General features: G+C 30.4%; 1 protein-coding gene and 2 long non-coding RNA genes across 3 annotated transcripts; 1 reads left to right on the top strand and 2 right to left on the bottom strand.

The window, feature by feature from the left end:
* Positions 1-771: 771 nt before the first annotated feature.
* On the bottom strand, positions 772-3818 carry LOC143911822 (uncharacterized). The gene is made up of 2 exons (XR_013260594.1): positions 3701-3818; positions 772-2262 (listed from the first exon to the last, which is right to left on the bottom strand). It is a non-coding gene; the product is annotated as an uncharacterized LOC143911822 (long non-coding RNA).
* Positions 3819-8366: 4548 nt separating this feature from the next.
* Positions 8367-10081, top strand: LOC143911645 (uncharacterized). Its single transcript, XM_077430624.1, has 2 exons — positions 8367-8505; positions 8853-10081. The coding sequence occupies exons 1-2, from the start codon at positions 8467-8469 to the stop codon at positions 9318-9320; spliced, it is 507 nt and encodes a 168-aa protein (XP_077286750.1). The 5' UTR covers positions 8367-8466; the 3' UTR covers positions 9321-10081.
* Positions 9356-12302, bottom strand: LOC143911647 (uncharacterized). Its single transcript, XR_013260585.1, has 2 exons — positions 12121-12302; positions 9356-11660 (listed from the first exon to the last, which is right to left on the bottom strand). It is a non-coding gene; the product is annotated as an uncharacterized LOC143911647 (long non-coding RNA).
* Between the last annotated feature and the right edge of the window lie 477 nt (positions 12303-12779).

The raw sequence follows: 12779 nt of genomic DNA, 5'->3' as shown, positions 1-12779 counted from the left end.
AAAATTATGGGTTATTAATTACAGCATACAACACAATTTCACTTTTTTGTATACGAAAAGGTTAAAACTCACAACCTTTACTATGTAATTCAAGCCTTCTTATTTCAAATACGATTCTTAAGTTTTTCAATGTGGTCAATTATTTTTTGAGATTTAAATTTATGTATATTATATTTATATAGGTAATTATTGTTGATAATAATAAAAAATATCATGATTTATGATTTACATATGTTCAGTGGGTACGAAAAATTGTAGTTTTAGCGGTATGGTAAAATTGTAAAAATGTCTCTTTTATTATATCTACATATGTTAAAAGATTTACACCTACAATATTTTTTAGGCCACGTGAAAAACAATTTGTTTTTTTTTTCAATTTAAAACATTAAAAGAATATCGTATTTATCTAAGTATTTTTTTGTTTTCGCGCCAACGTTTTATTTACAATTAAATGATTTCGAATGAATACAAAAACATTCACTCACAAGTATGAACGGCAGAATGTTTAATATGAAAAGAGCCATATGGAGTCGCGTTATCGTTAAAACTGCAGAAATATACTTATATTTCAAATACAAATAGCGTAATGGACAAATTTGTATGATATACAAAATGGTACAAAGTTATTGGCAAAAATAAACGCTATATGGTTTTTTATGGCAGTGCGAATTCTTTCGTGACCATTTAAATTCAAAATTATCACTTTTAAACAAATATAAAAAATATTGTGTTAAAAACACTAGCAATATAATGATTTTTCTGTTTTATTTTGAGAGATTTTTTCCATTATATATTATGAAGCATCATCTGAAATATCAAAATATGTATTTTTAAAAGTCAAAATACATCCCAAAAAGGAGAAATAAGGAGCAGGAAAATTACTGTCATCCATAACTAAGATATTTGGTAAATGCAAACTATACAGATATGTCTGACTCTTTTTTGTTCCGAACCAGAAATTTTGAGACAAAATTAAAGTGTTAAAAAAAATTTATTCCAAGTGGCAAAAAAACTAATCAAAACGACACAGTCATTGATGCTAAAATTGATAAAGATATGTAGAGATATCGAATATATCATGTTTAATCACTGAAAGTATTGAATTTTTAAATTATTATAGTTTTTAATTTGAAACCAAGCCACGTTTCACATTTTCAATGTTGTTTTCTCGGTTACAGTGCGTTAAACTAATCTGAATTATACCACAAAATATTAAAGAAAACTCTTACGACCTACGATTTTTCGCTGTGATGTTTTGGGCGAATGCCATATATTTGCACTTATTTTCATATCTGCACCAGAGTGCGCCGTTTTATATATTTTAAATATGTGTATTGATATGTATGTATACAAGTTTTAATAAAATAAACGACAGCACACATCAAATGTGTACAAAAATATATCTCGTTTGGTCATTTGACGTATTTGGCCCGAGCCAATTTTTCAATTAACCTGAAGCATCTCTCGACACGTAAATTATCCCTTACAGACTTTTTTTATATTCAGAGTATTTACATGTTTTATAAGTTTGGGAATATATAAAGGTCTATTTGGTTCGTTTTTTTTCATTTAACGCAGGTACATAGATATAATCTGAGGACGAGGGTTTCGGTAATTTATTCGCTTATGAAAATTCATTTTCCGGTGCCGATTCGCGGCGCACGATTAACTCCTGCCAAAACACAGATGTCGCCATGGATGTGAACCGGAAGCTGGAGGGATAGGGATGGTAGGGGAGGGGTCTGGCTGGAGTTGGGGGATGGGAAGTGACGCCAGGTGGCGACACACGATAATCTGCTTCCCCCTGTCGAATTCCGCAACAATACGTATGCATTATATTCTGATTTACGTGTTTGTGCCCAACATAATATTTGATATAAAAATGTATGATTTTATGTAAAAGAAACACTGATTTCATTGAAATGAAAATATTTATTTCTTCAGATCATATGTGTTAGGTTGGGTTACAAATGTGGGCCAAGTGAAATTTTTGGATTACAGTCTGGATTTGGTCGACGTTGGGTGATTTGGTCCTCATTTCTTTTTGTCTGGCTCTTCGTATTTATTACCAGGTGGAGCGACTGCTCTATCTCCCCAATAATCTCTGCAATATCTCATACAACTGCAAAGTGGAGTTCTGTAATATGGTCGGCAATATCTTCTCCACAATCTTGAACAATCTCTTGGGAAATATCCTCTATCTCCCATCTCCATAGATCTCCGACCTCCATCCTCTGGATCTTGGCATAGAACGGCGTTGACCTGAGATGTTACAAGATGTTTTATTAAAATTGCTTTTTTTATACAATAAAATTTTGAAATCAGAAAAAAATGAAAAAAAAAAATTTCCATCATCTTTGGGATATAAATGATTGCAAAATTTAAAATATGTTTAAATTTTGACTATGGCAACCAACCTCGTTATACAGCAAAAATTTTTAAGTGTGAAAAAAATCTTAAAAAATTCCCATTGTTTTTATGCATAAATTATGACAAAATTTTAAATAAAATATTTTTTTGGACTAGGGTAATTAACCATTTTATACAAAAAACTTTTTAAAGTAAGAAAACATCTGAAAATATTCCCATCATCTCTATGCTATAAATTATGGAAATTTATAATATGTACTATAATTTTTGACTAGGGTCAAAAAAATCAATCAGGCAACTTAAGTCAGAAAAAAATCGAAAAATATTCCCATCGTCCCTACGCTATAAATTATTGCAAAATTTAAAATAAAATAGATTTTTTGACTAGGGTAACCAACTTTGTTATACAACAAAAAAATTTTAGTGCGAAAAAAATCTTTAAAAATTTCCCATCACCTACATATATTCTATATGATATAAATTTTTGCAAAATTTAAAATATGTACTATAATTTTTAACTGGGATAACCAACCTTTTTATATAACAATTTTTTTTAAGAGAAAACATAAAAATATTCCCATCATCTTTATGATTTAAATTTTTTGAATTGAAAAAATAATCTAAAAATATTTCCATCATTTTTATGATATAAATAAATACAAAATTTAAAATATTACAATTTTTTGGACTGGGGTAACCGACCGTTTTTATACAACAAAAGAGAAAAATAATCTAAAATCCCCATCGTTTTACGCCAAAAATTATTGTAAAATTTAATGGAAAATAAATTTTTGACTCAGATAACCGTCTTTTTTTTATACAAAAATTTTTTTAAGAGAAAAAATCTTAAAATGTAGTAGGGGTTTGACGACCCTTGGTTTTGATTAGTTGAGGTTATTTCTTATTTCTGAAGGATTTATTTATTTTTGTCGTCTTTGTTATTTGTCATACGTGCATAACACGGAATACACGGTTAATTAAACGGTGCGAATATTTTGTTTATTTTTCTTCACTTCAAAAATTTTCTTTTATAAAAATGGTTTTTAACCCCTTTTTTAAAATACTTTGTTCAATTTACAGTCACTTATAAAAGATTTTATAATTTTTTGAAATTTTCCATAAATTAAAGGGTATTTTTGAAAATTTCTCTGATTTCTGTATGTCCACTACACGCCAAGGAGCAATTACGGTTTGGCCCGCAAGCAAGTGTTAATAATGTACTTTGTTCTAAATACATTCGAAGATTGATTTATAAAATAATTTTGGCAAAACTAACTGAATCCACTTTCATTTAAATCGAATTATGTGATGTCTTACAACATATACTCACAAAAAGAGTGGCCACGAGGAAGAAAATTAAGAATTTCATGATGGCTGCTTTTACTTTGACCGGTCACGGAATACTGTTTTGTAATCCAAATGGGTCATATTTATATAAAATCTTATACGACGCAGATTGTCATTTGCTTGGAAAATGCAACACGTGTTTAATTGTAATTTGTGTATGTGTGTATTGGAAGATACATAATTACACTTGTTAAACAGTTTTCCGATTAGACACTTTAAATTATTTGTTTTACGCTCATCAATTTTTAATGGCAAATATTGATACAAATGTAGATCCATATTTAGAAGCAGAAAGGTGATCCCCATCTAGTAATTTTATTATGCCCGATAAAATTTTTATGAAAGCTTCCATATTAACTATGACTTTCAGAAACTAGGTATATTTATAACTTACATATATAAATATAGTCGTTGTTAAATCAATATCTGCTATGTTCAAAGAATATAACTGAGATATTGAAAAAAAAACATTTTCCTGTAAAATTTTATATGAAGTTGTTGAAAACTAATTAAAATTTTATGTTATATTTGATGTTTAGGTATTCAAATGTAATAATTTATTTATTATTGTTAAATTAGAATAATATGTGCATAAAGCAGATTATAAATTGTCAATTATTGACACATAGCAGGTATTAGTAAAAAAATGTCTGATTTACAGTAGCATTTTATTATTGTTGAATGAAAAAAAAACAGGCTTTAATCACACTTATACTTTAAACAATTATAAAATTGATGGTTGTCACGGTCAATAAACGGCTTAAGGGGGTATTCTAGTCTAGAGGCTCAATTTTCCAAAAATTTCAACCAAATAGGCAAGTTTAACAATAAAATTATCGTTCATCCACAAATGTGCCTCTTCATGTTGGTTTTCTTCGAGAAAGGTTGCTATTGCATTACCGAAATAGAGCGTTTGCAAAGGCGCAATTTTTAAAATCTTCCTCTCTGAATAATTTTTTATATGAATTAAATGATATAATATGTATATATATAAAAATGAAAATAAACATTCATGCATTGAATTTTTACTATTAAGCCACGATATGAATTTTTATTCATTTGTAGATATTATGGTATGAAAATTATTTTTTTATTAAAAAGTTTTGGTGCCTCCCTTGGCAATAGTCCGCGCCTCCCAGTTTGGAAACCGCTGTCTTAAGGACATATTCTTAAAGGCTTTAGCTTTGAAAATATGAAAAAAAATCGATTTTTTTCAAATGTCTAGACTAGAATACCCCCTTAAGTTCCTGTAAGTGATTGAACTTAGATCGAGTGATTTCCAATGGACCGTCATACAATGTTGAAGTTTCAGGATACTCTTGAGGAAGACGGCTTCGTTGAGGAAGTATTATATAATCTTGTGGATGGCGAAGTTTGAAGCTGACTTCACTAGTATTATAGATCTATATAAGAATTCTCTGATATCATTCACAATGAGATCACCCTTTTTTTACCAGGTCTGATAGACTGAAAATTGGTGGTTAGCTGCTCGTAATCTTTGAAAAAATCGTAATGAAGCACTCTGATATCTGTTGTTTGGGTCGAGCCTGGCGTATTCTTTATATAATATATGTATATACTTGTGGTGCATACATAGGGGGTTTGATGTAATGTTCTACATATAGTGGAATGCACACTATCTACCTCCATCATTGTGTCCCTTTTCTAGTATAATTTGTTCCACTTCTACTTTGAAAAAATAAGCAAAATCACTCAATGCACTCGCCAAAACCTTATTTCTATTTTGATAGTTACACCCATCACTAATTATGGTAATGTATTTATAAGAACTGCGTGTAGTTTTAAGGTAATCAATCATACAGCTTGTAAATTCGTTGGACGTAACTTCTCCATCTGCTTCGTGCCAAAAATAACAAGTAACATCCCCAGAACGAAAGTTATAAATTGTAGTATTATGACACTAGTTTCTGTTTATAATACAGTGCTCCTGCAAGTATGTTTGGTGCTAAAAAAACACTTTGCACGTCAACAAATATCACTAGGTGATCGGGTTTATTCTTCAAATTTTCTATGGCTTTGTTCTTAGCGCTACGTACTTCATATGTCTTATCTGGATATGTGTCTCATACTCATCTTGCGAAACATTTTTTTACTGAAAACTGGAGCACACATCGCATTGATCATTTCTCGGTTTGTGAATTGAAATGTTCTCTTTACTAAGAACACATTCAAAGGTATTTCTTGACACCGGTTTTTTTATTTTTAGGTAAAAACAGTTATATTACAATTATTTAATAAAACACATATAAACAAACAGACCTAAATAACCATAAATTTTAAAAAACTTATGAATAAATGGCAGTCGAAATTAAACAATAAACTTAATAACTATGAAATAATAACAATATACTCAATAACTATGAAATAATAACAATATACTCAATAACTATGAAATAATAACAATATACTTAATAACTATGAAATAATACAATATATGTACTTAATAACTATAAAATAATAACAATATAATTGAAACTATGAAACTAATGCTAATCTATACTATAAACTATGAAACTAATGCAACAACAAATCACCTTATCTTTTCCTGAAAACAAACGTATCGTAAAATATATCATTCAAAACTTTATTAAAATATAAACAGGACTGTCTGAAAAAAGTATTTTTCGCGTGGTTCGTATGAAAAGAGGGGATATAGAATGTATCTTTTGAACGTGAGGAGAAAGACCGAGGAATTTTAAAAATAATTTTGCCCAAAGGGGTACACAGCTAATATGATTATTTAGAATTTTGTAAAGGTAATGCTATCTAAGAATTTACGTCTTGCATGCAAAAAATGTAGTTTATGTCTTGTCGTTCTCTCTTCACAATCTTTGCACAGTAACCTGTACGATAGTCCAATGAATTAAGAAATCGTTGTTGCACCCTCTCAATCCTATTTACATGAACTGCATATTGGGGTTCACCCTCTCAATTGTTGCACCCTCTCAATCCTATTTATTCCAAACTACACTTCCGAATTCTAGAACGCTACGAACGTATGCATTGTAGAGAACTTTAAAGGTTTTGACTCTATTAAAAGGCTTACTTATGCGCAGAATCAATCCAAGTTGCTTAAAATCCTTAGCTACGATCGTATCAATATGAAGGTTAAAGTGCAGCTTGGAATCTAAAGTAATGTCCAGATCACGAATATTGGTTACTCGAGTCAAATTTTTACCGGAAATATTGTAATTATAAATAATTGGATGATGTCTTCTTGTGAAAGTTATAACATTGCATTTATTTTAGTTTAAAATTAATTGATTCTCATCACAATAGTGTTCAAATTTTAATAAATCCTGCTGTAAATCTACACAATCTTCGGGACATTTGATAATCTTAAATATTTTTCTATCATCTGCGTAAAACAAGTGATGGGATTTTTTGAAAACAGAGTCCGGTATCGTTTATTTACAATGTAAATAGAAATGGGCCAAGATGAGATCCCTGGGGAATTCCCGAGGGGACTTTTAAAAACGAAGAGCGGTACCCTTTAAGGGCAACGGCTTGACTGCAATTATTTATGTAGGATTAGATCCATCTAAGCAGATCGCCGTGTATACCGAACCTTAAAAGCCTTCGTATTACGATAGTATGGCTAATTTTATCAAAGTCCTTGGAAAAATCGGTAAACATATATTTTGTATACATTTTGTTCTATTTTTCCGTCTATTTTCTTGTAGCCCATGTATTGTTTACCAAGTAAACGGCAACTTTTAGTTCTAATTTGAAGAAAAAAGGGGCTTGAGAGCTGCTTGGCATTATATCTACGCTCGCAAACAATTCCAAAACTATATTATAGTGGATAGAGAGTATATATTGAAATGGCAATGGGTGGGCCACGTGGATAGAAGAATGGATGAAAGGTGGACAAAAGAAGTTCTAGAATGATACCCGAGAAAATGCAATAAGGTCAAAGGAAGACCGTGAAATTTTTATTTAACATTTCCTTGATACGACAAAAGTCTGTCACTAGGTCTATTGATGAAAATCCAAAATTCGCATTTTTCATTCCGGCCCACATCCATATTTTGTAAATTAGGGTCACGAAAGGCCCGTATAATTGTTGATTATGGTTTTATTTTTCGTTCCAAAGATTTAAAATAATATAAATACATTCGTTGTTTCCCACGCCTGACGTTTTAATCAAACAATATTTACCCGCACATTATAAATTTAACACGTGCTAACAGTTGTATAAATTACATTTTATATTTGACTAGCTGACCCCGTGTTGTTGTGTTGCAATGCCAGAATAAGGCATGCAATTCCCGTTCCCGTTCCCAAATGCCTCTTCAAAGCCGTGTCGTCATAAACCAACTGGTGGTTACTAACGAAGACATTTCCATGACTACACAATAGCACATCAAAATTTCGCGTTGGTAAAATCGTAATTTCGAATATTATTATTAAGAGGTTTTTTTTCACACTTCCCGAACATGCATACAACAAATCCTGAAAGTTACATCGTAATCTATTGAATGGTTTAGGAGCCTACATGAGACTGACAAACAGACATTCAATTTTAAATACCTATATATAGATTAATTTACTTAAAACACAGCTCAAACACGAGCGGAACAAATATTGATTAATTGAATGTAAGGTATTCACTCATACATATTTGTATTCAATAAAGGAGAATTGAATAAAAAGGCGATCTGGCCGCAGTATCTTCAGTTCGATTCTGGCATCTCTCGCAAGCCTGTTCCCACATAATTATCGAATATGAAATTACTCTTCTTAATTTTAGGAGGTTTCCTCTTTGTAAGTATTGTCTATTCTTATACATACTTATATATATATAATTGTTTTTGGTCTCATATATTTTAATTATATAAAATATATGATCTATCGCCAATACAATCATTCAATTTCAGATTTATTCTTATATTTTCACAAATCAATACATGTATATTAATTATTCCCAATATGCCATTCAATTGCAATTATGCTTATTAATTGTTTACAAGATTTCAGTACAATTGTGCAATGCACACGCTTGTTTTTTAACTTAATTTTCCATTGAAATAAGTTTTTTTTAAATAATTTTGTTATTTTTTTTTATTATTTTCATTTGATTTCATATGGAATTCATTATTTTTTAAATTTAGATCCAAATGACTGCAACACAGGATTATGATCGAACAGCACTTCCCGAATCACAATTGCCAGAAACCCAACCGCCAACACAACCAGCAACCCAACCACCACAAACAAGACCACCAAATACACCAAACCCAACTAAAAGGCCAATTCCAAAAGAATTATCCCAAGAAGCTGATGATACCGCCGACGTTAAGGCTCCAGTGGCGTACGAAGGAAGCGGCGCGAGAGGTCTGAGTGGTCCCGAAGGAACTAGCTCGGAAGAAGACAGTTTAATGGGCGTCTCGAGAAACATTGGTTGGGCTTATCGTTATTGTAGATATTACCCATGGACACCAAGATGCAAATGTTTCAAGAATTGGTTCAAACGGTGCTACATGACATACAGACCACACCCACTGTGCAATTGCATTTCAAGATCTTGCAATTGGTGGCAACGCTATGACCCATATGATATTTATGAACCATCATCATAAATATTATAATGTATTTAATAAAATATCAATAAATTGATATATAACAAAATGCTTTTATTTTATTTTATGTTAAGATACATACAAGTAAACTAAATAACAATATAAAATATAAATTAGACATGTAAATATCCTTTCGTAATTTTGTGTGTACATAAATGTTATTATTATTTTTAATTTTATTTTACACATGATCACTGTATCTCAAATTCCAATGAATAAAGAAACGTTACAAAAATTATTTTCAATATGCAATTATATTTCAAATTGAAAAGCATTTCTTGGTACATAAATCAGATTTTCAAATTTATTTCAAGAAAGAAAATTATGCAAAGAAGATGATGATCTAGTTAATCCTTCAAGTAGAAAGGCAGCGAGGAACCAGTTCACAAGAGATATATGTACATATGTTTATATCTTGCTATTTAACGGATAAAATTGGTAGGAAATAACGTTTAAATGTCAAGGCATTTTCATCAAATAATTAAGAGGAAGTTTGAAAATATTAAGAAAAGAAAGTATATCTGAGTTTGAAATCAGCTTTAAATGGCAGAGGAAGAAAAAAAACTCTCATTTATTGTGTATTATACATTTATATTGCGATGATGCATTTTTTTTTATTATTTTTTGGTTTGATGTCACAGATTAAATATGATACTCGTATATCGGAAAATTGGCCACCCTAGACTATTTTTCAGAACCAGTGTGTTTACATATGTAAATGTGAATATTAAATAGTTCGGTTTTTATAAAATATTGTAATTATTTATTATTGTATTATTTTGTTCTCTTCTGAAATTCAGATAAGATTTCACCAATCCTTTCTACAACAGATGCTATGGAACAATTATTTCACCCAACACAACGACCTAATCCTAATCATAGGACCAACTACAAAAATCAATCATCTAACATTGAAATCATCATGGAGATACATATCTATGGACAATTTTTTGCAGCATTTTTAAATATCAAAAAGTTATAAGAAATAGAACAGGATTTTAAATTCGTTCAAAAAGATTCCAATGATATCAGATTTGGCAACCTCTGAGAGAAAACGATCGACCTTGGAGTCAGATATCCAAGGTCTGTCCAGCATCAAAGTCAGGAATATAACCCGTCACCACACAATCGATAGCATTACATGCTAATAACTTATCTGTAAATGTTGCTGGTTGCTGGTGTTATTTAACTGGTGCAAAACCCTTAAACTACAACAGCAAGACATCCAACTAGATCAGTAGGCGCAAGAGGACCATCACTCATATTAACCACATTACACATTTTATTCACACTGAAGAATCGAAAAAAAAATCATTCATTACTATGAATATTATTTTTGTAATTCACTTTTACATATATCGTAGAAAAAGAAGGATATATTTTCTTATATCAAATTCCAGCTACATAAGTCAACATATTGACATCTTTCGTATAACAGGAGTATATTTTAAAATATGCATAGTTACACCTGCAAAAACGGTAATTCAATTAAAAAAAACATTTATTTTCAAATCATAAATTTTAATGAAATGAATACCATGTTTAAAATATAATTTTAATGACCAAAAAAGCATACGCTTGGACCACAATACAGATTTTTCAAATTTTATTCAAATTGAATTTTTTTTTGGTATTATATGAATAAAAAAATATATCCATACGAGTATTTATATCATCATCATCATCATCTACAACCACTCAACATCCATTGCTGGATTAAGGCCTCTCCAACTCGTCTGTTTTGCGCAATTCTCATCCATCTCATCCCACACATTTTAAGGAAGCTGGAGGGATAGGGATGGTAGGGGAGGATTCTGGTCAGAGTTGGGGGATGGGAAGTGACGCCAGGTGGTGACACACGATAATCTGCTTTCCCCTGTCGAATTCCGCAACAATACGTATGCATTATATTCTGATTTACGTGTATTGTACCCAACATAATATTTTATCTTATAAAAAAATGTATGATTTTATGTAAAAGAAACACTGATTTCATTGAAATGAAAATATTTATTTCTTCAGGTCATATGTGTAAGGTTGAGTTAAAAATGTGGGCCAAGTGAAATTTCTGGATTACAGTCTAGATTTGGTCGACGTTGGGTGATTTGGTCCTCATTTCTTTTTGTCTGGCTCTTCGTATTTATTACCAGGTGGAGCGACTGCTCTATCTCCCCAATAATCTCTGCAATATCTCATACAACTGCAAAGTGGAGTTCTGTAATATGGTCGGCAATATCTTCTCCACAATCTTGCACAATCCATATATGGATATCCTCTATCTCCCATCTCCATAGATCTCCGACCTCCATCCATTGGATCTTGGCATAGTACGGCGTTGACCTGAGATGTTACAAGACGTTTTATTAAAATTGTTGAAAATAATATATAAACTATAAATATAAATATAAAAATAATAATAATAAATCAATATTGCTGTTAGTTGAAAGGAAGTAAAGTTTTCTATGGCTGTATACATACATACATATGTACATCTGTACATTACATTGAAGGAATTTAAGAGTAAACTTCCCAAATTAACATTTGACTGTGGGATTCCAAAACTTCATATATCTAACATAATATGTACATACATATATACTTATAATTTTTGTATATTTGTCTTCGAACTATTATTTGAAATATGGCCAGAACAGTATAATAACAAAATAATAATTTTAAAAAATGTACTTTGTCCTAAATACATTCGAAGCTTGAAGATTTATTCAATAATTTTGACAAAATTAACTGAATCCACTTTCATTTAAATCGGATTATGTAATATCTCACAACATATACTCACAAAAAGAGTGGCCACGAGGAAGAAAATTAAGAATTTCATGATGGCTGCTTTTACTTTGACCGGTCACGGAATACTGTCTTGTAATCCAAATGAGTCATATTTATATGAAATCTTATACGACGCAGATTATCATTTGCTTGGAAAATGCAACATGTGTTGAATATTAATATGCGAATGTGTGTATTGGAAGATACATAATTACACTTGATAAAACAGTTTACGCTCATAAATTTTTAATGGCAAATATTGATACACAGATCCACATTTAGAATCAGAGAGGTGGTACCCATCTAGTAAATTTATTATGTCCAATAAAAATTATTTTATTTATTTAATATACTTGGGGGAGGCGCCAAAACCGATAGACCCAAGGGGTTTGATCAAACATATTTTAACAAATTATACATATTTGAAAATTAAATGAGAAAAATAAAATAAATTAAAAAAACAATATTAAAATAAAAATAAGAGTGCAAAAAAAACAGAAATACGATTTCGGGAAAGAAGATTTACAGAAATCCTTTAGTTTTAAAAAAAAATCAAGCTTATTCTTAAAAATATTAACGTTATCAGAGGTTAACTATATCATTGGGAAGACTATTCCTAACTGAAACCACTATGTTTGAAAAGAAGGAATCTCTGATCAATTTATTAGATTT

Source organism: Arctopsyche grandis, chromosome 5 (genome assembly GCF_051622035.1).
Source record: "Arctopsyche grandis isolate Sample6627 chromosome 5, ASM5162203v2, whole genome shotgun sequence".
NCBI classification, from domain to species: Eukaryota; Metazoa; Arthropoda; class Insecta; order Trichoptera; family Hydropsychidae; genus Arctopsyche; species Arctopsyche grandis.
This window is presented reverse-complemented; position numbering and strand designations above follow the sequence as displayed.